Source organism: Chaetodon trifascialis, chromosome 10, assembly GCF_039877785.1.
Source record: "Chaetodon trifascialis isolate fChaTrf1 chromosome 10, fChaTrf1.hap1, whole genome shotgun sequence".
NCBI classification, from domain to species: Eukaryota; Metazoa; Chordata; class Actinopteri; order Chaetodontiformes; family Chaetodontidae; genus Chaetodon; species Chaetodon trifascialis.
In genome coordinates this window covers 27,187,685-27,213,064 of record NC_092065.1, presented here as the reverse complement: position 1 = coordinate 27,213,064, position 25,380 = coordinate 27,187,685, and the positions used below count along the sequence as shown (strand labels likewise).

The 25,380-nt window shown below is 44.4% G+C and overlaps 3 protein-coding genes across 4 annotated transcripts; all 3 read left to right on the top strand.

Moving 5' to 3' along the window:
* The first annotated feature begins 572 nt into the window (after positions 1-572).
* On the top strand, positions 573-14,469 carry LOC139338166 (ceramide kinase-like). Of its 2 annotated transcripts, XM_070973120.1 has the most exons (14): positions 671-933; positions 2,893-2,931; positions 4,265-4,405; positions 5,541-5,663; positions 5,776-5,901; positions 5,995-6,061; positions 6,143-6,288; positions 6,772-6,846; positions 7,331-7,483; positions 7,868-7,973; positions 8,245-8,324; positions 9,035-9,240; positions 9,377-9,597; positions 9,681-14,469. In XM_070973120.1, the coding sequence occupies exons 1-14, from the start codon at positions 798-800 to the stop codon at positions 9,766-9,768; spliced, it is 1,707 nt and encodes a 568-aa protein (XP_070829221.1). In that variant the 5' UTR covers positions 671-797; the 3' UTR covers positions 9,769-14,469. The 2 variants fall into 2 exon arrangements, with proteins under 2 accessions (XP_070829222.1, XP_070829221.1); XM_070973121.1 differs by lacking the exon at positions 2,893-2,931 and having other exon boundaries at positions 573-933.
* A 1,101-nt stretch (positions 14,470-15,570) lies between these two features.
* On the top strand, positions 15,571-17,721 carry etfbkmt (electron transfer flavoprotein subunit beta lysine methyltransferase). Its single transcript, XM_070972698.1, has 3 exons — positions 15,571-16,112; positions 16,195-16,325; positions 17,149-17,721. The coding sequence occupies exons 1-3, from the start codon at positions 15,820-15,822 to the stop codon at positions 17,496-17,498; spliced, it is 774 nt and encodes a 257-aa protein (XP_070828799.1). The 5' UTR covers positions 15,571-15,819; the 3' UTR covers positions 17,499-17,721.
* A 553-nt stretch (positions 17,722-18,274) lies between these two features.
* setd6 (SET domain containing 6, protein lysine methyltransferase) lies at positions 18,275-22,829 on the top strand. The gene is made up of 9 exons (XM_070973122.1): positions 18,275-18,416; positions 19,017-19,097; positions 19,253-19,397; positions 19,480-19,621; positions 19,769-19,963; positions 20,096-20,243; positions 20,492-20,672; positions 21,287-21,426; positions 22,374-22,829. The coding sequence occupies exons 1-9, from the start codon at positions 18,390-18,392 to the stop codon at positions 22,737-22,739; spliced, it is 1,425 nt and encodes a 474-aa protein (XP_070829223.1). The 5' UTR covers positions 18,275-18,389; the 3' UTR covers positions 22,740-22,829.
* Positions 22,830-25,380: the final 2,551 nt, after the last annotated feature.

The window sequence follows — 25,380 nt, the reverse complement described above, 5'->3', positions numbered from 1 at the left end:
TTGTTTTTGTTTGCTTGTTGTTTTTGTTGCATAAACACAAACAACCAAACAGTGAGAATGGAGGAGAATAATCCAAATGATTTTGAAGGATTCTGAATAAGTTTGATTATGTGATGTTAAGAAAGAGGAGAACGCAGCAGAAACATTTAATTCTGATAAGCGGTCTGCATGTTTTGATTTGGCACCTTTGGATACTTGAAGATTATATGTAAGGCTTCAAATAAAATTTGGCGTCCATTATAATGAAAGAAAGATTGTTTTCAAACACCCTTTCAACTCAGCCTATAGATGAGACTTGTTCATCCTTTTTTCCAGTTCCCAAAAACTGTAAACGGTTTTGCAGGAATGTAATGATACTGTAATTTATTCACATCAAACCACTTTCGAACAAGACAACTTCATTCTCAACATTATCAATAAATATGTCATGTTTGCTTTATTTCATAAACAAAAAGAACAACAGGTTTGTGCTCTTGATAACAATAAAAAATGCACTAAAGGTAGAAGATTGAAGAACAGTAAAGTAGACTTTTCTGGTTGCACCTGAATGCAGCACTTGGACGCGGCGCCTCCCACTTCCGGTAAGAAACCGCTATCTGTCAGAAAAACATCCCGAGCAGGAATCCGCTAGACGGACACAATTTTACTGACGTTGCTGTGTTTGATAGTCGGTTAATTTCGGGTTTGGAGCTTCTCCAGACACACACAGAGAACATGCCCGGGTGTAGGTAACCCTCCCGGGCCTGCCGCTGCCTCCTCAGCCGGCTGAAGGACGGAGCAGAGACGGACAGACGGAGATGGAGAGGCCGGCCAGGCAGCTGCTGTTGTCCGAGCTCCGCGTCAGAAACGCCGCGTACGATGTGAGCCTGAGCCGGTCGCTGCTCACCTGGAAAAGACGGATTTCCAGCCCGGTGTACCACCCTTTTAGACCCAGTAAGACCCGCATAACATGTGTCTCTGTTTACATGTATCTTAAACTCTCTGTCCGGCTCTCTGTCTGTCTGTGTGTCTGTCGGCCTTAAACACACCGCGACATCCAGAGTGATAAACAAAGGGCATAAAGGACATGGAGAGGACATGTTGGACACTCGGGCAGTGTTTGGACCTGTAGAGGACATACGTTAATGTCCTGAACAGAACAAAATGTGTCCAGACTGTGGTGGGAATAGAGACATGATATATCCGGTTACATAACACACAACATCCAGTCTGACACACAATATGTGGAGGTCACAGTGAGGCTGCAGGCAGTAAACCAAACCTCATACATTTTTTACAGCATTTTAGACACACGGAAATCTGAGAAATACATGAGATAAAATGTGTTTGAAGGACTAAATGCCAGCATAATCTCACAGTTTCCGCTGTTCCTCTGGCGTGAAGTGCTTAGCGAACGTCTTGCTGTTACTTTGACTTGAATTGGAGTATTTTTACACTGCAGTACTGCTATTTTTACTTCAAGGAAGTGATGACTTCTTAAATCACAGGGACCGGCTTGTGTCTGCACCCTCTCACTGTGTTTGTGGGGCATGAATGAGGGAAATATCAGAGACTCTGGTTCTGCCAGTGTTTTCAGGGGGTTCAACCTGTGACACCATCACACGCTCAGCGATGAATACCTCAAACTTCCTCCTGTTTTTTTTTCTTTCAGGATGTTCACTGCGATCTCTGTTACTGAATATTGAGACACCCAGAGCTTCCAAACCAAAGAGTCAGCATCCTCAGCAACAAGCGTGTTTAGGTTCACAGCGATGAAACAGCCCATCGGTCTGTGTGAGAAAAGCAGTGCCGCTGAGATATTTTGTCAGATTTTGATGAATGCCTCAGTAATAATAATAACAATAATAGTTATAATAATAGAGCATCACTGCTCCTCTAGTCAGAGGAGGTGAGCTGCGTTCAGGAAACAGACTGTGTGAACAGTAGCAGAAGGTTTCGGATGTTTCTGAGGCTGCTTCAGGGTCTATTGTGACCACGGGCTGCAGAAATGGTCAACAGAGCTTCTCACTGCAGAAGTGACTTCAGAATCTGCATTATTCCTAACAGCCAGCAGGGGGCGACTCCACTGGCTGCAGAAGAAGTCAGATTGTATGTAAGCGTATGAGAAAATGACCCCACTCCTCACCTCAGTAAGCTGTTTCTTAGTGATTTTATGGTCTTAGTCACTAGTTTCAAGTCTTCTTCAGCACAGCATCATGTTCATTTTGTACGTTATGGACCAGTTCAGAGTAAAACAGATCATAAAGCAGGGCAAGTTTCTGTCTGAGGCTGCCTTGTGGTTGAAGTTGTTACCACGCAGTGTCCTCGGGTTCTCGCTCAGGTCGAATCAGGACAGAGGCGCAGCTCCACCCTCTCGGCCAAATAAGTAATGATTACACAGAGTAGAGCCTGAAATGCACCTTGGGAGCTGTAGTTGACTTTTCTCCTTCAGTGTGTCTGCAGGTTTGTACCTTTAGCTTTTTATTTTTTAATCAAAGAATGAGATATCTTCCTGCACAGACGTTCATCTTTAGTGAATCTGACGTGGCTCTGATGGTGTCGGCAGGAGGAGGCTCCTCTCTGACTCAGTGCGTCAGCTGATCACAGTCCAGCTGTGCACGCTCTGTGTTCGTGTGGCTCAGGTGTGAATCTTTAATGTGTGACCTGCTTTCTCTCTGCTGAGAGGAGCTGCAGCTATTTTTAGGTGACACGTAGTCTGACTTAAACATATGTAATGACATACATGACATTACTTCAGCAAACTGTATTATTTTCACCGTCTGGGAACCTCCTGCTGGTTTTGGGACTTCATGCGGTGGAGGTCCACTCTCTGTAGGGGATCACTGGGTGGATGATGAGGATGGTGTCCTGGGTGACTGTGCAGTGTTTGGTAACTGTGTGGTTCTCCTGCAGGGTTTTGTGTTCCGTCGTTCCGTCGTCAGCCGGACTCAGGTAGGAGATTTCGCTCCCACAATGCAGTGGGCCACCTCCACCTGCTGACTGCAGGTGTAGTGACTGTGGCGCTGCTGCTCGAACATGTTTCTCTGTTTGATGGCTGAGCTCTGAGCTCCGACTGTGTGTTCCCAAACTGAATCTGCAGTTATGTTCCAAAATGGTGCAAATTCATAATTTTCACCTCCAGGTTCCAGACTGCCAAACAAAAGCTGTATTTTTTATTTTTAATGAGTCTGGATTTCAGGAAAGATTCGCCAGGAATCACATTTTGGAATAAAACGCATGTTTTCAGAGACATAGTGTCAGTTTTAGTGCTGTCTTCCATCAACATCAAATCCAGCAGAAACATGCTGCCTCCTCGCTGCTCCTGGTCCAGTGTTTGATGTGTAGTTTGGCTGAGTAGTTTCAGTATTTCTGCTGTAGTTTGCTCAGATCATAGAATAACGCTGCCGCTGCTATCAGAAACACCCTGAAGGCACATGTTCTTTAAAGGAATGGTTTCATGTTGCTGTTCGGATGGATGTCAGCGGGTTAGCCTGCAGCTGGGGTCAGAATGTAGTTAGCTTAGCTTAGCTTAGCTTAGCATCGTTCCAGCACGTGACTTACAGTTTGTCCTCTTTGTGCAGAAAGTAACCAGAGCACACACAGTCAGTCCAGTGGGAAACGAACTGACAACAAAATAAATGAAGTTGAATCTTAAGACAAAAACACTAAAAGTTAGAATAATTTCCTGTCCACTCAGCACATCTTCCTTCAGTAAATAAAGCTCATACAGCTGCTGCGAAAGCTGGGCGGCCCACGCTGACCTCTTTCATGGCTACTTCGGTCAGTCACATGACCTCAGCTTACCTGTGATGTCATGCTAACAGTTTGTATTGATCGCCGAGAGCTGATTAATCTGCAGTTTGAGGAGAGAAATAAGCAGGAAGGGGAGTGATGGCCACGCAGCGGGCCGACCAATCACAGGGTTCGTAGTTGGATCCCTGCCGCCTCCATGCCCACATGTGACAGTGACCCCATATTGTCCCTGATTGGTCAGCACCTGGTACAGTTATTACAGACATCGGGAACAGAAACTGGAAGTCCTGGTTTCATTTCAGGTCTCCGTAACACCATCAAACCTTTCAGACATTCAAAGCCAAAAACAACAACCCTGATCATGAAGCAGAAAGCTGGTGGTGCGTTCAAGTGCTGCTCCCATACACCTGATGTACATCTGACATACTGTGTGTGTGTGTGTGTGTGTGTGTGTGTGTGTGTGTGTGTGTGTGTGTGTGTGTGTGTGTGTGTGTGTGCGTGCGTGTGTGTGTGTGTGTGTGTGTCGGGTCAGGTGTGTGTCACAGTGTGTCAGTGTCAGAGATCATCTCCGTCCGAGAGGAAGAGGAGGACAACAGTAGCAAACAAAGAGACGATGGCAGCTGGAAAAAGATCAAAGAGAGAGACGGGAAGGACTGCAGGCCGGCCTTCACAGGTAAACACACCTGGAAACAGAGTGAAAAACATCTGGATACACACCTGGAAACACAGTTAACACACACCTGGAAACACAGCTGGATACACACTAAAGTATGAGAAAGTAAATTGCCCGAATTATCATGATCATGGTTAAAGACGATCAGCTTTGACTTGAAAATGGTCTGCTAGCTGTTCACCACAGTTCCTCCAACACAGTCCCCTGGCCGTCTCCCCTGTCTGTGCATATTTTAACTTAGGGGTTATAAAATATCTAACCAGATTCCGCCAGCAGAAATCTCTCCAGAGACCAGAACTAGTAGAAGTTGACTGCACAGAGCAAATATTCAACCAGTCTTCTTCTGTGATGACAGTTTGAGATTCTTTCTCCCATTTTAATCTAACCTTATCTGTTGAGTGTTTCGTATTAAATTGAATATGGGAGTACAGTTTTGAAACAAGTTTCCTATTATCCTTGTTTTTGTACATGTCAATAAATATATCAGTTAAGTTGATCTCACCTTCCTCTAGTGATTTTATCTGATCATTATAATAGGATCTAGTTTGAAGGTACCTAAAGAAGTCAGTTTTTTCTAGCCCATATGTGTCTGAAATTTTCTGAAAACTATCAAATTCTCCCTTGGATATAATTGAGCAGTAAGAAGTGATTCCTCTCCTATACCAATGTTTAAACCTCCCGTCCCATCTCAGTAACCTAGACTGTCGTTCAAGTGATGGTGACTTACATTCATTAAACCAAATATGAAGGCAGACTTTAGACCATTGATTCAGGTGGTTAGAATGCTGCTCATACAGTATTTTACTGCCCAATATAGATTGTAACGGTATGTTTAATTGTGAGATTTCCAAGTCCTTCCGTTTTGCTGTATAATTTGGGTTGCAGCAGCATGCAAGTGGTCTTAATTGCGCTGCCTTATGATAGTCAGCCAGGCATGGTAGTGATCTGCCCCCTTTCTCTTTAGCCAATTGCAGTGTTTTGAATTGGATCCTTGGTCTTCTACCCGCCCATATGAATCTTGAGATCCACTTATCCCATTCGTTAAATTGCGATTGTGTGATCATTACCGGCAGGGATTGAAAGCGATACAACAATCGGGGAAGTAAATTCATCTTTATTGTTTCTTGTACTCCAGTCTTGTATGTGGAGAGGTGTGGCCGGCACCGCTGGCGGTGTGCTGAGGTCACCTTCACGTGTCCAGAGGAGGCGCTGTGTCAGCAGTGGGTCAGCAGCATCAGAGAGCAGCTCGCCGCCATCAGTACGACTTCACACACACACACACACACACACACACACACACACACACACACCGACTGACACGCGTGTGATTATTGGTTGGATTGATCAGTGACATCGTTTTGTCTCTACAGCCAGCAGACCCAAACACCTGCTGGTCTACATCAACCCGTACGGCGGGAAGCGTCAGGGCAAACGCATCTACGAGCAGAAGGTCGCCCCGCTGTTCGCTCAGGCGGGCGTGTCCACGCACGTCATCGGTACGTCCCGCAGCACTCACTTCCTGTTCTTTAGCTTCCTGTGTCAGGGTTGCACATCTAAAGCTCGTTGTGTCTGGGTGTTTGTTGTCACAGTGACGGAATACGCCAATTATGCAAGGGATCACCTGAGGACGGAGGCGGAGCTGAAGAGGTTTGACGGGTGAGCATCGTCACTGCGATCACGTTGCAGAGCTTCGTTTCACTTTTTCACGCTCCTGCTAACACTGTGACCCCGGCGCAGGGTGGTGTGCGTCGGAGGGGACGGCATGTTCAGCGAGATCGTCCATGGGCTGATCTGGAGGACGCAGATCGACGGTGGCGTCGACCTGAACTCTCCTGATGAATCTCTGCTTCCCTGCTCGCTTCGCATCGGAATCATTCCTGCAGGTAAGACGCAGAAATGACTTTATTCTTTCATTGTTGGTGGTTTTGGATGATTAAAACGTCGGTGCTCACTGTGTAGAGGTTAAAGAGGTCCTTGAGGAGTTTGTAGTGGTCCTTGAGGAGGCTCCAGGGATCCTTGAGTGCACTAGCATCAGCTCTTTTGCTACGGCTCCCTGCAGTTTAACCCTCCAGGATTCAGGTTGCATCCATTTCTGTTTCTTGTTCAGGCGTTTGTTTCCTTTTTCAGCACAAACTTCAGCAAAAATACAAGAAAAATGACACAAAAACATGAAAAAATGTACGAGTTTGTATCGATTAAAATAGGAGGAGAAGCAGCTCACCTGTTTGAGTAATGGCTGCTGTGATTGGTGCAGGTGTGTGTTTGATGAAAGAAGCAGAATATTACTGATCTCAGTCCAACTCTGTTGAAGCGGTTATCGAATGTGAACCTCCGTCAGTTAACCTCCACCTGTTCGTTTGTTTCAGGCTCAACAGACTGTATCTGCTTCGCCACGGTGGGAACCAACGACCCCGTGACCTCTGCGCTGCACATCATCGTGGGTCAGTCACATGGTCTCGTTACACTTCACCCACAGACAGGATTTTCAACTAGACAACAGATGTGTCGCAAACAAAACACTGACTGATTAGAGGGTCTTCTGTGTTTTTCAAGTTTGAGGCGAGGGGTGTTCGGCTGGTTGCAATCTTCCAGCTCACCACTAGATGCCACTGTTCAGTCCGCCTTTATTGATAGTGGAGGGGTCAGTGAGCTGATTACAACGAAGAGGTGCACTAACAGAGAAAAGGCAATACTATAATAATTATAATAATGAAATCACCCACGTCCGTCAGGAGGGGGCGCTATAGTAGAGACAATATCCTGCTGTTAGAGCTATTAGGCTTGTAGCAACAGAGTCTCCAGATCACATGGATGTGGTCTACGGTGCCACATTTGGTTCAAGTCAAACAATGTTCAAAGATTCGAGTGTAACATGAACCCTCTCAGCTTGGTATGTTGAACGTGTGTGTCTGCGTGTGTGTTCAGGAGACTCTCAGCCGATGGACGTCTGCTCGGTTCACCACAACAACACCTTCCTGCGATACTCCGTCTCCCTGCTGGGATACGGATTCTACGGCGACGTGCTAACCGACAGCGAGAGGAAGCGATGGATGGGACCGGCCCGATACGACCTCTCAGGTGGAAATACGACACGTGTTCAGATGTTTTCATGGGAAATCTGTGACGTGAGCTTCACAGAACTCTGTCCTGAAGAAAGTTATTGTTGATTGGTGTTCAGTTCTTTTGTCTCACAGAATATTCTAATTGCACAACTGTCAAATAAATGATGAAAATAAACTTTATTTGTAGAGCACCTTTCATACAGGAAGTGCAGCCCAAAGTGCTTTACAAGACAGAAATCACATGAAGCGAGGTAGAAAAGACAGAATGGACTTAAAAATATATAAATAAGGATAAAGCATCTAATCACTGTCATATGACGATGACGATGATGACGATGATGATGATGATGATGATGATGAGAGTAATCCCTGCTCTGTCCCATTCATGTGACTCCTGCAGGGGTGAAGATGTTCCTCACACATCATTACTATGAAGGAACAGTGTCCTACCTGCCGGCCAGGGGCATCATCGGGACGCCGCGGGACGCCAGCAGGTGTCGATCCGGGTAAGCGAGATGCTAACAAAGACGTAGCATCTGAGTGTTCAATCCAAACAGCTGTCAGACTGTTCTTACTTTATCTTATCTTATCTTAAGCTGCAACAGTGTGGTTCATTTCAGGTCAGCTGACGGTTCGCGTTAGTTGCAGTTAAAATCATTTGAGTGCAGCAAAGGTTGGCTGAGGATTTGACTGAAATGAGTTCTGAGTCTGAGTTCTGGTTACATATCGTTCTTGTTTTATGCCCTAAAATAAAATTTGATGTGTCTGAATTTCCAGCTGTGTGGTTTGTCAGCACAACGGGCAGCTGCTTTCAGAGAGAGCTGAGAGGTACGAGACGGATAAACCATCAGACAGCGGTGAGTCGGACAAATCCTCATCCAGAGCTTCCAATAAGAACTCGTCTTTGGACTAGATATCTGATTTCCACTGAAAAGTGTGGAAGCTGGGGCAAAATGCTCGCCTTGCTTCACCAAAACAGACAAAAATACACCCACAAACAACTCCAAGTAGTATCTCAGAACATATTTATACTGTGTCGTATTTGGAAATAAATACTCGATACTGGATAGTCCTGCATGAACAGTGGTGGGGTGGCCCACCCTCGGGCTAACCCTTAACCCTCACCCCTAACCCAGCCATCAGCAGAGTTTCACCAGGTGTCATTGAGTTATTGCAGATGTTCAGATATCAGTTTTCCTCTGAGAACTTTAAGTACTTCTCGTCCATGTTGGCTTTAAAATTGAGTCCGAGTTTATTCTTGACGTTGGGAACATCAACTGACTCGAGGTTTCTGTTGCATTTCCAAAGTCAAGAATGAACTTTGAAGCTCAGCTTTTTATAGTTTCTATGCTGTTTGATTACATTAAGATGGATTTCTTGTCTCTTGTTGCTCAGTTTTTCCTCTTGGACTCTGATACCCGTTTAGATGGATGCATTCATCATTAACTGTGTTTGTGCTCCTGAAACCCTGCAGTCACTATTGTTTAAATATCAACATTTTTCTCAATGAAAGCCAAACAGTTGAGAAGTTGCACACAGCTGAGTCTTTTGGGGGTTTTGGTTCCAGAGAGGGACAGCGAGTGGAAGACAGTCCGAGGGAAGTTCCTGGCTATCAACGCCGCCAGTATGAGCTGCGCTTGTCCTCGCAGCCCTAAAGGCCTCTCACCTGCTGCTCACCTGGCCGACGGCACCACTGACCTCATCCTGGTCCGAAAATGTTCCCGCTTTGACTTCCTCAGACACCTCCTCCGACACACCAGCAAAGACGACCAGGTAAGAAATCTGTATTCTAGCTTGTGGTCTCTCTACGTGATCGTCGTGAAAAGACTGAAAAGAAGAAAACTTCAGTTCCCATGATCCGATCCAGATCCACAGTCTTTGTCTTCTTCCCTCCTTCTGTCTTGACCAGTTTGACCTGACCTTCGTTGAGGTCCACCGCGTGCAGCGTTTCCGCTTCACGCCACGCCACTGCCAGAGCGACTCAGACCTGGAGCTGGACCTGCGGGAGCACAACAAACGCCAGATCTTCAGCCATATCTGCCGAGACCATCCGGCTTGCAGCTGTGCCCCCGCCTACAGCAGCTGGAACTGCGACGGCGAGATTCTGACCCACACAGCGATCGACGTCAGGTATGGTGACCCCCTGGGAGTTTCTTACTTTATGTCCTTGAATAATTTAACCCAGGTTAAAAAATGTCTCTTGGCTTTCCCAGAGTGCACTGCCAGTTGATCAAGCTGTTTGCACGAGGGATCGAAGAACCAACGGTGTTCGAGGATCTCACCAACCCCTGTGCAATATAGACCCACGACCCCCTTTTTCCCTGTCAGACACTGGAGTCATCACTCTGTTTCCAGCCTTCGCCAACTTCACTGCTGCTGCCGCCATCATGTGACGCTCATCACATCCTTCACCAGGGGACTCGAGAGGATCCACCGACTCGCAAACAGGTTCTGCTTTTACTCTGCAAAGATAAGCAGCACGGAGAGAAACAAAAACTTTACTTTCTGGGTCTTAAAGTCCAAAATAATTTCCACACAAGCAGGAAGTGTGTGTAGTTTCCTTAAAACAACATGAACAGCTTTAAATCTACTTCCTGGAAACTAGCTGCTGGTTTTAGGAAATAAAGCTTCACGCTCAGGTTTGTTCTGGGTGCAGCTGTCGTTGAATGGTTGCTGGGTGTCTGGCACCTGATTTATTCCAGCTCTGAGAGTGAGACCTGTCCTGTTTGATAATCCTCAGATGATGACTTGATGATCTTACAAATGTTCCCCGTCACAGAAACAAAATGCGTTAACAGACAAAAGCTGGTGTCAAAGCAACATGGACGGTCATGTTTCTGCGTTGTCCACTGCCTGGAGAATGGACTCGTCAGGACTGTCTTTGTCTTGTGTGTGTTTTGACTCAAACTTGACTTGTCTCTGTTTTGTTGGTCTTGTGACCTGGACTTGTCATGACTTGGACTTTGGACTTCTCTCAGTCTTATGCATATTTTGACATGGACTTGTGCTGACTGACTTGTCCTGGTCTTGCAGGTGTCCACAGTGGGATTTGTCTCTGTCGTGTGGGTGTTTTTGGACTTGCCATGACTCAGACTCGTCTCTGTCTTACGGGCATTGTCACTCTGACTTGTTACGTTGGTGTTTTGACCTGCATTTGTCTCAGTGTCAAACACCAGTCTTACCTGTTACAGCCTTTTGTTTCCACCAAGTCCAGATGTTTGGGTTTTTTGAATAGACCGCAGAGGCTGCTGTCAATCAGCTGTTCGCGGTCTTGACTTGGATTCAACCTCATTTGGACGCTTGTTTTCTATCATCTCTGACTTGTCAGCTTATAAGTAGATTAGAAATTGTTACATAAATAAGACCTTATTTGCACTTTTTAATTCACCTTTAAATACTCAAAACTTGTTTTTGGAATGATCTGTTACATGTTTTAAGGATGCCAGACACCTGCCAGTCATTCTTAGGGTCACATGATCATTAGGGGTCAGGGGTTGAGACACATTAATAATAAGGAGAAGTAAATCTCCTGCATATGGTCAGTACTCTGGAGGAAAAATAATGACAAGAGATTTCTTTTCCGCTGTTGAGCCATTTTCATTCGTCAGCTGTGTGAAGGTTTCTCTTACATTCTGCTTATCACACAGGTCCAATAGACTTTTCTCCAGACCTCCACATTTCTGTCATTTCTCAGGAAGACCTGAGCTCAATCGTAACTGTGAAATTGTATTTTTACATATTTCAACTCCCAGCAATTTAGGGAAAAAAAATTATCAAAACTTCAAATTTCAGTCAAGAACAGTGTGTCAGTCAAGCTGGTCGTGGCTGAGCAAGCTGAGCAGCACATGCATGAATGTTTTCAATCTTCCATTTGTGCTCGATATGCAATTGAACTCTGTAAACGCAGAATACAAATCAAATCATCAAAGTTCTGCTTTAACGCAAATGTTTCACACAAACTGTACAGATATTCTGTCTCCAAAATGAGCCGAAGTTGTAGCTGTAACTTCATTTTACTCTCTGTGCGACGTGATGTTCTGAACTCGTCTGTCTGCTTCATTTTGTTTTTAAAACCTCAAAGCAATCATCTCAACCTTCCAGGGATCAAGCTGATTCACATACAGCAAAAGACCACTAAAACAGCAGCTCCCAACCTCCAGGTCCGGACCCCCAAATGGGGAGGAAACAAGCATGTAGCATTAGCATTGTTAGCATTGAGCTCAAAGCACCAGCTATAATTTTTGCCTCACAGATTATTAATTGTTGGTTAAGTTTGTGTGGTAACAATTCAAATAAAACAATCTCATCTGAACTTCTCACAAACAAAAGACAAATAGCAACGTGTGACGAGCGATCATACGTGGACATAGCCTTGTTTTAGCGGGTCACAAGCCAAAAAGGCGGGAATCACTGCAACAGAGGGTATGGACAGGGCTCTCCAAGAACTTTAGGCTGCATAGCTTTTAAATGTTTATCCACAAATAGCAAACTGTTTGTGTATAAATGAGTCTATCTCACTGTGAAAAAGGCTGATTTTTTTTCACTTGTTAGAACCCAGACAGGAATTTTATGGTGTTAGTGGAAGGTTCAGATCATTGGTTTGAAGTTTTGCGAACTTTTTTGTTGTAGGAAGCTGCACTGTAAAGTCCAGTGTTGATATTCAACCACCTGCTCTCATAAAACATGCTCACTGCAGAGGCTTTTTATTCATGAATCATTGTAGGGAGTTCACAGTGGACAGTTTTCGTTGTAGCCACCGCTCACTGAGCCCACATGGTACAAAACACAATGTACATGTAGCAGCATCATCGTAATGTTACCTCTTCATATTCTTCACTATTTTTACTTATAGTGAAGTTGAGTTGCCTTCAGAAAGCCTCAGGAGGGTGATGTCAGCCTGTCCACTCTCAAGAGGATGCACCCTTTAGATTTTAATGACCTTTCATCCAGCTCCACCCTCAAAATGAGCGATAGCAGCTTCAAGGAGTCTCTGTCATTCAAACCATAAATTGAACTGATATGACTGTCTGCATTTAATCTACTTGAAGCTCTGTCAGTTGCCTGGAAAATAATTTTAACTTGGACAGGAAGTGGCGTATCAGCACTGGACTGTCAGACTGTAGATGCTGTTTGTTTGGTGTTTGTGTGTTTGTTGTCCAGCAGTCCTGTTTCCTCTCTGCTGATGTCGAGCAGGACTCAGACTGATGGAGGAGGGAACCAGTAGCAGCTCACGGTGCTCCAAAAAAAACAACCAATCAGCTTTCTCCTGATCCTGATCTGACCAAATACCAGCCAGGGTTTAATGATGTAGCTGTCTGTTTGCCCAACATCTCAGAGACCTCGCAGACCTGATTAGACTAACAATAATGTGAACCTGACCTGACTTTATCGCTCAGGCTGAACCTCATTTAGTTGGAAACTAGTGGACATGTGAAGATCTTCAGCTCAGCTGTCTGTCTCATGTTGGTTTATCTCTTAAAATTGCATTGATGTATAGTCAGAGTCTTAATGTTTGCTGTAAAACCCCCAAACAACAAACAAATGTGTTCAACGTGCACACAGAGGTCGACTGATCACTGACGTGGATTTTCAATTAGGAGAGGAGGCAAATATTTATTTACAGTTAGAAAGCTGTCACTGTTAATTAAATGTTTGTGCTGTAGTACTAAAGATTTCATGCCTGATCAAACCAGAACTGGCAAATTAGTCTACGTGTTTTCATGATATAGCCAGCGCTGGAGGCTTGATAATGAAGTTTGCAAGCTACTGTAGCCAGTGAGCTAATCATTAAGATGCTATTTAGCCAGGAACATGCAGACCCGATGTAGCATCCACTCACAGGGCGAGCTAACACACTAGCAAACAGAAGTCAATCACTATAGCTCCTTTCTGTTTTCTCTGCGCGAGGATGATTATTCCTCTCTAGAGCGCCATGTTTTGGCCACAGGATTGTTTATCATTTCAGTCGAGGAGGATTTATTGAAGAGGAGGAAAAAAAAGCTGTGTTTGTTAGCCAGCTTATTAGCTTGGTTACAGGAGCGTATCTGTGTTCCCAGGGTCTTATGTTTTGTAGTACACAATAAGAATTTATTAAAACATAGAAAATATTTTTCCGAAAACTAAAAGGATTAGTACTAAGATTAAAAATAGGACACTCTGATATCTTGCACTGGGCAGAGAACAACACAAGTATCGAAGACTGATGGCAAAAATGGAAGGTTTTCTTGTCACTTCACCCTCTGCTGACTTATTTTATTCCAGTTAGCAGTTAGCATGCTAGCTACAGGATGTCATTAAACTAAACAATAACAGTTCATGACAGCAAACTATTAGTGTTACAGCCTGCTTGGTGACTGCAGTACGTATGTACGTCCTCAGTTTTGGACTTTCCTTTCCCTCAAAGATGAGCACAGTCAAGACGGTTTGAATGTGATCGACAGCAGATTTGCATGTCAAAGTTGAGGTCTACGCAGATGCTTCATGCTGATTCATTTCACTCCCGTTGTGCATCAACAGAGATAACACTGATAAATAATAAGAATACGTAAAAATCGAGATTGTAACTGAACAGGTCAAATTCCAAATCATGAGGAAACCTCTTATGTCATGTGAGGTATTTTGCTGTCGTAAATGTAGAATGAAGGATTACAGCAAATAATGATTATTTTTAGAATTCATTAGTCTTGATTATCTTTCTGATTAGTTACCACTACAATGTTACAATAAACTCTAATGTGCAGCAGCTCTTATACTGTCTGATACTGTGTGATACTTCAGACTCCTTCAGTTTTTACTGAAGAAAAGACATTTAGCTCCATGAAGCTTTAGTTTCTCCCGATTTAAGCCTCTCCAGCTAACAGGGAATATTTTCATTGTCCACGTGAATTAATCTGAAAATGATCTAGAGACTCAGTCGACCTCTAGCTGTAATCTGAGCTGTAACTGATCTTTACCTTCTGCTGTAGCCGTTTCATTATCAGGAAATAAAAACATATTCATCTGACCTCTGTGTTTGTTTCTGCTGCATGTTTGAAGCTCTGACTTAAAAGTATACACAGATACACTCTAAAAAATAAAACATTGGGTCAACAAAAAAATTAAGACAATGTTTGCTTTAAGCCTTTTAAGTAATATATTAAGTATGGTAAGTTTGTTTTGCTAAAACAACAAAAAGCATTTCTAAGTAAACATGAACTTAATAACAGCCAACATGATTCATGTTGTTCTTGTTGTTGATTCAACATGTTCATGTGTTCATGTTACATGAACACAACTATTCAAGTGGATCTAACACGATGTTTTAAGCATAGTGAATTAGCTTTTCGGCCCCAATTAAAGGTTTTTCTAAATAGCATGAACGTACTACGGGATCCCGAAAGTGCCACAAAGAAAAAAAACACTATATCGTGCGGACGAGAAACTAAAATGTGCGCACGAGATGCTGAAACGTGTACTCGATTTAATCAACTCGTTCATTTATACAGACAGGCGGCAACACATCCCATGTGTCAGGGCAGGAGCAACAAGAATGTCATTGTATGACATTTGGAGGTGAAAATAAAAGTTCATTAGCTGAGTTCTTCTCTCCATTATATCGCGTGTGTGACTGTGAACCTCTGCAGCGGTCACTTCGGAGAGCCGTACGCACGGACAAGTCAAGGCGTGGGAAATAACTGTATCTCGAGCGCACGTTTTGGTATTTCGTGCGCACGATATATTTTTTTTTCTTCGTGGCACTTTAGGGGCTCCGTACAATTGAAAGAAGAACTCAGATAATGAACTTTTATTTTCACCTCGGAATGTCTTATAATGACATTCTTGTTGCTCTTGCCCTGACACACGGGATGTGTTGCCACCTGTCTGTCTAAACGAACGAGTTAATTAAATCGAGTGCACTAAATTACATTTAGTTAATGAAATCTAAATAGATTAATAGATTAACATAATACATTTTAAATAATAATTTAAATAAATAATACGTTTGTTTATTTATTACATAATAGATTTAAATCTAAATTTATATCGTTAATTAAACATATAGGCAACAGTGTCGGAACCTATCTCAGCGTAGTATCCTGTTTTCAGGAAGTCGATGGAACTTTTGTCCGTCGGTATTTTCCGTTCGGGTGGAAAACCATAGTCGTCTGTCTCGGAACTGTATTGCGATTTAGCAAATGTGATCCTCTGTTTGTCAGTGTTGTGATGTTTAGAGGTCTTAATCTGTACTGACGTCGTCACGTGATTGTTAAATGCGGCAAGAAACATTAAAAACAGCTCCGAACAGCAGCTCTGCGCCGAGCTTGTCTTTTATAAACGCGAGCTAGCAAAGGAGCTACAGTTCATGTTGTGACCATGCTGGGACGTTTAACGCCCCTCACGTCCCCTCATTGTGTAAAAACACTTATGAGATCGTTGAAACAGACAGCCATACAGAGATGTCAGTCATTCTGCTCTCGGTCTGAGGAGCATATCCGGAGGTTTATTTCAGAAAACACAGAGATAGTTGGAGAGCAGAGTCTGACTCCAGAGATCAGACTGAGACTGTTCACCCCAAACTGCAGATTTTGGCGTGAAAAGCCAGAGTTTTGGCCTTTTGACGACCCGTACTGGGCCATATATTGGCCAGGAGGACAGGCACTCTCAAGGTGAGATTTTAACGTCGTAATAAACAGCTGCCAGTGTGTGTTTGTATGCGTGTGTGTGTCATCTGGTGCCACCTGTCCGCAGGTATCTTTTGGACAACCCTGCAGTGTGTCGGGGTAAGACAGTTCTGGATGTGGGGAGCGGCTGTGGAGCCTCAGCCATCGCTGCAAAACTACGCGGTGCTGCTCATGTAGTTGCCAATGACATCGACAGTGGTATGCATCCACGTTTGTTTTAACTCTTATGGTATTTTTTGTACTATCATGTTGGACCTCGTCAGATTTTTGTCTCAGTTTTCACAGCAGATTGTGTAAAACTTTTGCAACTGAATGTCTGTTCTTATAAATCAGTAAATTGTGCTTTACGTAATGTTTATGCTTTCCAGCATTACTGTATTACAGTAAGCTAATGATTGATTTAGATTAATACTGTTGGTGATTACTGTAACATCTAATGTTTGATGTCTTCAGTAAAAGCAAACTGTAATGGTAGATACAGAGCTGAGAATTTTAACTAAACATCAGTGAAGCACCATCATCATTGTGTCTTGTGTATAAATGTAGCATTTAGTGTAGTTTAATGTGATAACACTGTTATTAAAAAGAAAAGGTGACGCAGTCTTGCTGCTGTTTTCATTCCCCTTGTCTCTCGTCCGTGACAGAAGGTGCAGATGGGTGAAGCTACAAGTGATATGTTTGAGGAACAATTTGATTATTGATCATCTGCCTTAAAAAGATGTACGCAGTCCCTGGAAAAAGTTGAAGTTGCCAATAAAGTGCAGTGAATGGAGGGTTGAGAGTCAGTGCCAACAATCTGCTGAGTGTCTGAGCTCTGAGGGGCCACTGTTAAACACTTCAGTGTCCGGGGAGCTGAGTGTGTTCAATAGATCAATTTCAATACTTATGATTGTTGTTTCATGATGTCACTGATCCACTGTGACGTTTTTCACAGTCAGATAAGTGGAATTCTTTCTTTCATGGCACAGACCATGTAGTGCAGTGGAAAGTAAATTCCTCAATATGCCTGTTTGTGTTACAGTTGCAGTCGTTGCGACTCGCATGAACTTTGAGCTGAATGGCCTGCAGCCGCCTGTTTGTCTCACAGACAACATAATTGGCTCACAAGCTGTGGGCGTTGACCTGATCCTCCTGGGTGACATGTTCTATGATGAGGCTCTCGCCACCAGCCTTCGCAGCTGGTTGGACTGCTGCATCAAAACCCACGGCACCACGGTCCTCATCGGAGACCCTGGAAGAGCCCAGTTTGTGGAGCACAGCATCCGCCGACTCCTGCGTCAGCTGGCCCAGTTTGACCTGCCAGAGTCCGTCAGAGAGGAGAACTACGGTCTGACCTGCAGCAGTATTTGGTGCTACTGTCCGGAGCTCTGAGGACCGGAGAGGATCCTCTGTGCTTTTGTTTCTTGAATGTAATAAAATGTCACATGAAGTCCCCTGCACGACCACGTGAGATGTAAATATTTTGTACTTATTTACTACACGTAGGGTCACTCAGTTTTCACTTCCAATATGGGGCCAAAAATGTTTAATATTAAATGCATAAATATGTAATAATGAAATAAAGAATCACATAATGAAATTCTGTATTTATTTTACATTTCAAGTTGACTTGAAAAGTTGCCGTCTGCTGTTAATTCTTTTAATGCAAATCTTAACCCTTGTTCCATAACAAACCAGCTGTGCAGCATTTCACATGAAGCAGCTAATTTACAGTTAATGAAAAGTAAAATGACACAAAAACTGTTTGACAGTCTAAAAGTTTTTTCCACTGACTCAGCAAATTGATTTAAAATTTCATATTTCATCACGTGGATTTATTTTTGATATTTGATTTATGTCCCTTTATGAGATGAATTATGAAACTCCTGACGCCTGAAATTTATACTTGACAGACAAGAAATGATGACACCATTACGGAAAATATAGTCTGTAGAGGACAAGGTTAAAGCTATATTAGAGTGTGGGGTCAATGTGAAAGGGAGGAAAAGGTTATTTCACTGTCTATGGACGGCTGGGACGGACAGGCGCCGCTGGGGACATCTTTGTCATAAAGATGGGGAGTAAAACCAGACGATGGCAGTAATGCAACATCGTGGATGCCAGCGATGTAAAACCTCAAAGAAGAAGAAGACGAAGAAGAAGCTGCTGCCGTAAAATATCGACGAAGAAGAAGAATGCGGCAACATGGATACCGGCTGTAATAAAAAGTAGTAGTTTTAGTAGTAGTTCGCCGGTTTCCAAGAGGTTTCCAAGGCTTACAAAATGGCAACAGAAGCGAAACGACCCAAGGTTATAATTTAATTTGTTTGACCAAAACAAAACAAAAAAAAACACATGCGCGCGCGTGTGTGTGTGAACACAAGCTACACTGTTAGCTGGATGCTAGCCAGTCAAAGTTATTGACGCACTCACTTTGTGTTGCTGCTGATGGTTTTATTCCCTCAGATTAGCTACTCATTAAGCAAACGCGATGTTTTCGTCACTGTAGTTGTCTACTATAATAATATATATTGTATTTTGTTCAAAACCTTTCTGTCTGTTGGTCATTGTTGCCGTTGAAAAGCGGTTTCTATGTTCTTGACTACACCGACAGCAGCATTCAAACTTCCGTCTTCACTGACTCTTATGAGAGCTCATATAAACTTTACTGTCAGCAGTAGATCACATGTTCACTCCCAGTCCTGTGCCTGCATTTAAGCCAAGATGGACTGATGGAAGCTGTCACCATCAGCACCATCAGCTTTCAAACACGGTGCCTGCTTTGTCACTGGACAGTAAGAAGACAGGTGGTGTCTGCGGGGGTGTAGCGTCTCTGTGGTGTGGAATAAAGGTCACACCTTCCTGACCATATTATTGACTTTTTTACATGTTTGATCCATGTGCTGACAGGTAGCTGATGGTTCAGAGCTCAGTCCCGTTCAGACATTTCTACAGTGGTGTGACAGAGTCAGCTTGGTGCTCAGCAGTAAGGTATGTAAGTCCCTCCATCAGTCTCTGAGGCTGTCTGTCAAACAGGCCGTCTTTGGTCTGTCCTCTCTCCATTTTTTCATCGCTCAGTGTTTAAGACACGTTTTTGAAGAATGTACACTTCTTTACTTGTGCTGAACCGCACTGTGTCTCTGCAGGTGTGTGTGAGTGAGAAAGGAACGGTGGCAGGATATGGGATGCTGGCAAAGGACGACATAGAGAAGGGGGAGGTTTTATTCACCATCCCCAGATCAGCTCTTCTCCACCAGGGAACGACCAGGGTCTCTGCCCTGCTGGAGAAAGGTGACAGTTCGGATGACCCAGACGTTTTCCTGAGATGGAAGCTGCCTCTTTCTGACCTCTCTGTGTGAATCTTCTCCCTCAGAGAGTTCGTCTCTGGAGAGCTCGTCTGGCTGGGTTCCCCTGCTGCTGACCCTCATGTATGAGTATATGTCCTCAGAGTCTCACTGGAAACCGTACCTGTCTCTGTGGACCAGCTTCAAGACACTGGACCACCCAATGTTCTGGTAAGAAGCTGTTTTAGACTAAAGTCTAAACTCCTTCTGGGACCACTGGTCTCTTGCTGCGGTCGGTACTCCAGCAGCTTCTTCTTTGACCTTCTTTTTAGTGTGATTTTCAAGCTTCCTGCAGTGATTTACACTTCGTCCACTCAGGTCTGAAGAGGAGAGAGACGGGCTGCTGAAGGGCACCGGCGTGGCTGAGGCTGTGAACACAGACTTGGCTAACATCCAGAGAGAATACACACACGTGGTTCTTCCTTTTATCACCAAGCATCCTGACTTCTGGAACCCCGACACACACACTCAAGAGCTGTACACAGAGCTGGTGGCCTTCGTCATGGCCTACAGGTTAGTAAGCAGGAGACTAAACACCATCATGCACATGAAGATACAGTATGTCTGGATCTTTTCCTTGTTGTTCTCCTAAAATCACCCGTGATCTCTTTGGTCGCCTCCACCTGCTCCTCCTCCTCTCTGTAGCTTCCAGGAGCCACAGGAAGAGGAGGACAATGAGGAGGATGAGGAGGATGAGGAGGAAGAGAAGGCGCCCAACCCACCAATGATGGTTCCCATGGCTGACATGCTTAACCACGTGTCCAATCACAATGCTCAGCTGGAGTTTACCCCGGTAAGGAACACATCCACTAATCTTTGTCTTTGACAGTCTGTTGTTCAGAACATCTGTGAGAACTCACCATCACTTCGAGGTGAAGACGTTTTTGTCCAGTGAAGAGTAGATTTTACATCGAGCTGTGAATTAACTGCTCAGTTAAAACAGCATCAGCTTTCTAGTGCATTCCACTTGGTCCACACTTTTTCTGATTTGAACTCTCGTTTTGTTTCTCTCTCGTTCCCTCTGTCCTCGATCTTTCTCAGGACAGTCTGAAAATGGTTTGCGTGCGCTCCATTCACAAAGGCGAGGAGGTGTTTAACACCTACGGGCAGATTGCCAACTGGCAGCTGCTGCACATGTACGGCTTCACGGAGTCGTATCAAAGCAACAGCAACGACACCGCTGACGTTCCCATCAGCCACTTCTACAAAGCCGCCACACGAGGTGAGTGTTGGCCAGAGGTGGAGGAAGAATTCACATACTTTACTGAAGCAAAAGTAATAATATGACACTAAACCTGCAAGTTGAAAATATTACTAAAGTAAAAGTATCCAAGTATAATCAGGAGTGTTCTGCAGTCTGAAACGAGTCCCTTTGTTTTCACATGCTGTCACTTTGATTGAATTTTGCTGAGCTAGAATAAAGTGACCTCGTCCAAAGTGGGCTAACTTCAGCCTTGCTTGACTGAGGGAAGCAGATTTTGCCGATATTCATTTTCTATGGGAGCAAGTAATTCTCATCTCAAGGAAATGTAGCTGAGAACAGTTCAAAACAGCCGCCCCCACATTTTATGTTTTACTGTCCAATGACATGTGCGATGCTCCAGAAAAGCACCTTTATAACCACTGTGGGACGCAAGCCAGACGTTGTTTCAACCATTACATTCTGGTTCAGCTGCCCTCCCTCCATACATCGTCATTTTCTGAGCAGTTCACCTTAACTCAGCAGAAGATGACATTCAGACAATTGTTTGTATGTGGAGCCAAAAACAACCCCATGTTACTTTATAATTGCCCTTCACCCTCCCTCCTCATCCTCCCATCTTCTTTCCTTCCCAGGTGTCCAGTCTGATGTGGACCGGCAGCTGGTGGAGGAGCAGTGGGAGATGTTGTGTCAGATGATGGAAGAAAGAGAAGCAGCCATTGTCTTTGGAAAACAAGGCTGCCTGACGGTCGCAGAGCTGCACACTGTGCTGAAGGTGGGGGGGTGCATGCAAAGCAGACATGTAAAACAAAGACAGAAACACAAGATGATGGCTCGTAAAACAATCAAATGTTGGCTGTAAAAAGATCCCACAGAGGCCGAGTCCTTCTGAAGTAAAGATTCAGCTGCACAGCAGCATAAAGAACACAACAAGCAAGTTCACCGAGCTCCTGATCTCAGTCCACCTCACTGAGTCCACCGAGCTCTTCATCCTCGCTGTGGCTTTTGAACAACTGAACAACAAGATGAAGCACCGTCTCCTCTTCGTCAGACTCGGCATTCAGTTAATTTTTCAGTGGTACAGGAGCAGCATGTAGTCGTCACAAGCCTAGAGCGCCCTCTGGTGGCTGCAGATGGTAATGTTTACTCCTTGGTTCATGTCAGTCAGTATGAATTAACATTTAAAAACATGTTAAGTTATTTATATTTTGATATAGAAGTCGCAGGACCAGCCCAGCTATGAAAAAAGTGCGATTTATAGTCCGGAAATTACGGTACAACAAAACTGATGTGCTGACGAAATCGTACATGAAGCAAGAATATGAAAACATTCCACTTTGAGAATTACAGCAGTCGGTCTCAATTCCCAAACTTTACTGAGTGTTGTGAAAGGAGGAGGTGATGATGATGGTGAACGTGACGCTGTCCCAGCTTTCTGAAACGTGTCGCTGACATCAAAGTCTAAGTGAGGATATCATTTTCAAAAACACTGAAATCTCTGTTTCAACATTTGTTGTCTTTGTGCTTTTTCAGTTAAATGTGGACGTCCTGTGTGCGAACCGTCACATTCTGTTTGTGTTAACGTTTCATGCTGCGTCTCAGTTCATACTGTGCTTTTTAAATGACTCGCACGCTCGGCCCGCACACAGAGCGCTTTGCTCAGGTGAAGGTTTCAGGGATGGCTGCTGCTGGAAATGAAGCTCTTTGTTTGTGTGTCTTCAGGTGCTGTGCATGTCAAAAGACGAGCTGTCAGAGTTAAAAGATAATCAAGGGTGGGAGGAAGATGATGAAGAGGAAGATGAGAAGATTTTCCTCGCTTTCTGTAACGAGGGTTTCCCTGGATTAAAGGCTTCATGGAAACGGCTAATTCATGAAGCAGCCCATCTGACTGTGAAGTCTTACGGGGACGGGGGGACGGAGACGGAGGGTGTGGACAGTGACCGCCTGCTGATGGAGGACAAGGCGGCGCTTGCAGAGCTGAACAGCAGGCAGCAGAATGCGCTGCAGGTTCGCTGCGGACAGAAGAGCATCCTGCACACACTGATGCAGCTCACCAGCGAGCGGGACGCAGACCAGTCTGTCCTATAAACGTCTGTCTCATCATACCCTATCAGTGTCTGTCCTAAAGTCCTTGTTTTGAACTCCTGTTAACAATAAACATTGTCTGTGTTGATATGGAAGACGTTTGCATTGTCTGTATGTAAAACTTGGATCATTATGAAAGTGGAAAAGCATTAATCTGCAGGCTCCTAATCACCCATCACAAAGGGGGGGGGGGGGGGGGGGTCTTAAATGTATTGACTGGGACTCTGAGGTCATATCCTGATAACACGGCAGACAGAAACTGTGCTGCTCCTGTGCAAACAGCTGATCTTAAACAGCCGGGGGCATGATCAAGCACATCATAGCATCATGACCACCTGGTACCTGTAATCTCACATTTATCAGTTTGAAGCCACAGGCAGCCTCCTTTCCTGTCACACAATCCCCACAGCTGAAATTAAGCCTTTTTAATGCCAGATCATTGGCTAATAAATTCTTTTTGGTTCATGATCTGATAGCTGAATTAGTGTTTTTAGTTGAGACCCGGCTGGTGTGGAAACACTGATGGAGGCTTGTCCTCCAAACGTTTTTATCAGCCAGACAAAAGCACTGCACCCACAAACAGAACCAGAACTTAATGACCAGCTGGCTGTTCGTCAGGGTGACGGCTTGTGATCTGAAGCGCCAACCAGAGGTTAGTCTGGAGGTGTGTGAGTCCTGAATGGAGGGCAGGTTGCCATCAGTGGTCTCCTCAGCAGTCCTTACAGTCTGCTGCAGACTGTTTGATGTCAGACTCAGGCTGGACGATGATGGATGTGCACAGAACAGACCGGATCATTCCTGTGTGGAACTGTAATGAAATGTTATGAGCTCCTTCGAGTCACACGGCTGTGATTGCTCTGTAAATGACAAGGCTGAACATTTCAACAACACTGCGTCATCTGCCTGAAATAATTCTGCTCCACTTAGGGGTAAAAAGAGGTTAACTGACAGAATCTCCACATGGTTAAACAACACAGCGTTAATGAGATGAAGGAAACTGGACTCACAGTTCACTGTAATATTTACAAAGAAGCCTGGACTTAGAACAGAGCAGCACATCAGGCGAGACAGAATGACAGGATTCTTAGAGAACGCTGGGAACTCAACACCGGCCCCATCTGTCCATCCATCCATCCGTCCGTCCATCCGTCTGTCCGTCCGTCCGTCCGCCTGTCCATCCGCCTGTCCATCCGTCCATCCATCCATCCATCCGTCCGTCCGTCCATCCGTCTGTCCGTCCATCCGTCTGTCCGTCCGTCCGTCCATCCATCCATCCGTCCATCCATCCATCCATCCGTCCATCCGTCCATCCATCCATCCGTCCGTCCATCCATCCATCCGTCCATCCATCCATCCATCCATCTGTCCATCCGTCCGTCCATCCGTCCGTCCGTCCATCCATCCATCCATCCATCCGTCCATCCGTCCGTCTGTCCGTCTGTCCGTCCGTCCATCCATCCGTCCGTCCGTCCGTCCGTCCGTCCGTCCGTCCGTCCGTCCGTCCGTCCATCCATCCATCCATCCATCCATCCATCCATCCATCCATCCATCCATCCATCCGTCCTGCTCTCTGCATCAGAGTGAAGAACTTGCATCATTCTTCAGTTACAAAATAACCTCAGTTAGAGGCAGCATGGCTGCTGATGTGAACACAGATGACCGCGGCACTCCCTGTTTTTACAGGGATTACAGTGTAACCATGGGAAAACTCTCCTGCATTACATTAACTGAGCTCTACTCGACCTCGTGTTGACCCTGTGCCTACAGTACGTTCACACCTGTACATATCACTACACACTTTTTTATAAACCAATAAATGGATGAGCAAACATTTCTTGAAGTTACATGAGGACAAAACGGAAATCCAACAATGTGAGGGGAAAAAAATGCTGGGAAACTGATTCATGTCCTTATTTCAATCTGACCTGATTACTTTAAATGTAATATTTGTAATATTTACAGTTAATAAGCCCTTAATCGACTGGGACCAGGCTCCATAACTGACTTGTTTGTCACCATTTACCTTCAGCATCACTGTAATCCTCAGCTGCTGCTTTATTTGAGGTTCCCAGAAACATCTGAAAGAAAATCAGGGATGCATCCTTTGTTAATTATCCCCTGAGCTCTGGAACAGACTTCCTGTAGATACCAGGGAAGCAGCTCGCTGAATACTTAAGCCTTAAACTTTAATACCTTAAAAACTCATCACTGATTCATGCCTTTGTTACTGCTTCTATTAAAATGCATTTTACTTGATTTTATGCTTTAGGACTATTAATGCTTCTATTTTCATTATTTTTACTTTTGTATTGACTTTTATTCTCCTTGTTTTTTTATTTTCTGTCCCTGTTTTAGGCTTCTTCTGTCAGTGTGTTTTCATGTTTCATACATAGCCTCTCAGTGTAGCTTCTACCCTTTTGGAAAGTAGGAGTGTAATGATCCTTCTTGAGGGAGGATGTTTCTCTGCACAGGTCTTTGATTCCTGTCTGTTTCACAGTGAGTTTGAAAACGTTCCTGTGAACACCTGCACTTCCTGTATATTACAAAAAGGAAAATGGTGCGTGTCATGTTTGGTGTCACTTTGAGCTTCAGTTCTTGCATGAAAGGAGTTACACTACTTTAGTCACAAGGACAAGGTTTTCTA

What these genes read in the sequence shown, in the direction of transcription:
- LOC139338166 (XM_070973120.1), top strand. Translation starts at nt 798, where the DNA reads ATGGAGAGGCCGGCCAGGCAGCTGCTGTTGTCCGAGCTCCGCGTCAGA. An exon ending in CCGTCGTCAGCCGGACTCAG is followed by an intron (nt 2,932 to 4,264) that starts GTAGGAGATTTC and finishes GTGTCGGGTCAG; the next exon opens with GTGTGTGTCACAGTGTGTCA. An exon ending in CATCGGAATCATTCCTGCAG is followed by an intron (nt 6,289 to 6,771) that starts GTAAGACGCAGA and finishes CGTTTGTTTCAG; the next exon opens with GCTCAACAGACTGTATCTGC.
- etfbkmt (XM_070972698.1), top strand. Translation starts at nt 15,820, where the DNA reads ATGCTGGGACGTTTAACGCCCCTCACGTCCCCTCATTGTGTAAAAACA. An exon ending in GGAGGACAGGCACTCTCAAG is followed by an intron (nt 16,113 to 16,194) that starts GTGAGATTTTAA and finishes ACCTGTCCGCAG; the next exon opens with GTATCTTTTGGACAACCCTG. An exon ending in TGCCAATGACATCGACAGTG is followed by an intron (nt 16,326 to 17,148) that starts GTATGCATCCAC and finishes TTTGTGTTACAG; the next exon opens with TTGCAGTCGTTGCGACTCGC.
- setd6 (XM_070973122.1), top strand. Translation starts at nt 18,390, where the DNA reads ATGGCAACAGAAGCGAAACGACCCAAG. An exon ending in GCTTGGTGCTCAGCAGTAAG is followed by an intron (nt 19,098 to 19,252) that starts GTATGTAAGTCC and finishes GTGTCTCTGCAG; the next exon opens with GTGTGTGTGAGTGAGAAAGG. An exon ending in CTCAGCTGGAGTTTACCCCG is followed by an intron (nt 20,244 to 20,491) that starts GTAAGGAACACA and finishes GATCTTTCTCAG; the next exon opens with GACAGTCTGAAAATGGTTTG.